Here is a 1,241-nt window from a genome sequence, read left to right on the forward strand (position 1 = left end):
TTTTTCTCAAACAATCACACATTCACTACTACCTCATTAGTACTCAAGCATTTTAAAGTTCTAGCAAGACACGATTCAGCCCCTCATCAGTCCAGGTTCATTCTATCTAATTAGCAATTCAGTTTGATATTTGCTTGCTCAATCCTTTAATTCTCGTGGGAACGATATTCTCTCACTGTGGTATTACTTGAATGATCTGGTGTACTTGCCAGTACCCGTGAGCTCTAATTTTTGCTCATCAGGCTCTTCCGTCTTTCCTAGTATAGTCATTATAAACATGTCCATAACATTTACAAGTAGTGCACCAAAGATTCAGACTCTCATATTTAATCGAGTATATGTGTCCATCCACTATAACATCAGAAATCACCGGCAATCCTAGATCTATCTGGACACATGCTCTTGCATATTTCCCTCTTTCTGCTTCCTTGGTTACAACGTCCACTTTGATGGGGTTGCCAATGACTGATGCAATTTTTCGCATGGATCTCTCTGTAAAGTACATGATATTGAGACCCGCAATGCGAATCCAGACTAGAGTTTAGCCAAAGGTCTCTTCACAGTGTCTAAAACTTTATGTTCATGGCTTAATCGTAAGATAGAAGCCATCAATCATCCATGGCCTACCCAGTAACACCCTGTCTCTATCTTCTTTCAGATCACGCTTCACAAAAAAATATCCATATCCAACATCAAAGATCTCGTATCCCCCTCGCAACTTCCAAATGAATTTAAGGCGGTGCACTATCGTCATGTAGCTAACATATTTTCCAAGCATCTTTCCCACTATAGAGTCCAAGTAGGATTGAGCGAGAGCCTTCCTACCCTCCTCTATGAAGGTGACACAAGGTGGAGCCACGTTCCCCTGTTTTCCGGTTACAATCACAAGCCTATCCCTATTCAACTCTTCCTCCATCATAAAAGGCTTCGGAAAAGATTCTCCCACCATCTTGTCTTAATATGAGACCTTAGCCCAAGAGCACCTTGTTGCCTTATTGATGGTCTTTCGACGATTATTAATCTTTCCTTCGTTATCTGTGGTAACCTCTCCTTTCTCCTTCGGTCCAGAAATAGCCTTACCCTCCATTCCACTTTTGCCTCCAACATCTCTCTCTCTCTCTCTCTCTCTCTCTCTCTCTCTCTTATTATTTGTTAAAAATGTTTGACTGTGATGGATAATAATTTGTAAACAATAAGAAATAGAATTTAAAGTTATTATTAGTGAAACTTTTTAAATTTTT

The 1,241-nt window shown here is 39.7% G+C and overlaps 1 protein-coding gene across 1 annotated transcript; it reads right to left on the reverse strand.

Annotated features, from left to right (window-relative positions):
• Window positions 1-238: 238 nt before the first annotated feature.
• LOC112717456 (uncharacterized) lies at window positions 239-949 on the reverse strand. The gene is made up of 2 exons (XM_025769477.1): window positions 628-949; window positions 239-534 (listed from the first exon to the last, which is right to left on the reverse strand). The coding sequence occupies exons 1-2, from the start codon at window positions 947-949 to the stop codon at window positions 239-241; spliced, it is 618 nt and encodes a 205-aa protein (XP_025625262.1).
• Between the last annotated feature and the right edge of the window lie 292 nt (window positions 950-1,241).

Source organism: Arachis hypogaea, chromosome 10, assembly GCF_003086295.3.
Source record: "Arachis hypogaea cultivar Tifrunner chromosome 10, arahy.Tifrunner.gnm2.J5K5, whole genome shotgun sequence".
NCBI classification, from domain to species: domain Eukaryota; kingdom Viridiplantae; phylum Streptophyta; class Magnoliopsida; order Fabales; family Fabaceae; genus Arachis; species Arachis hypogaea.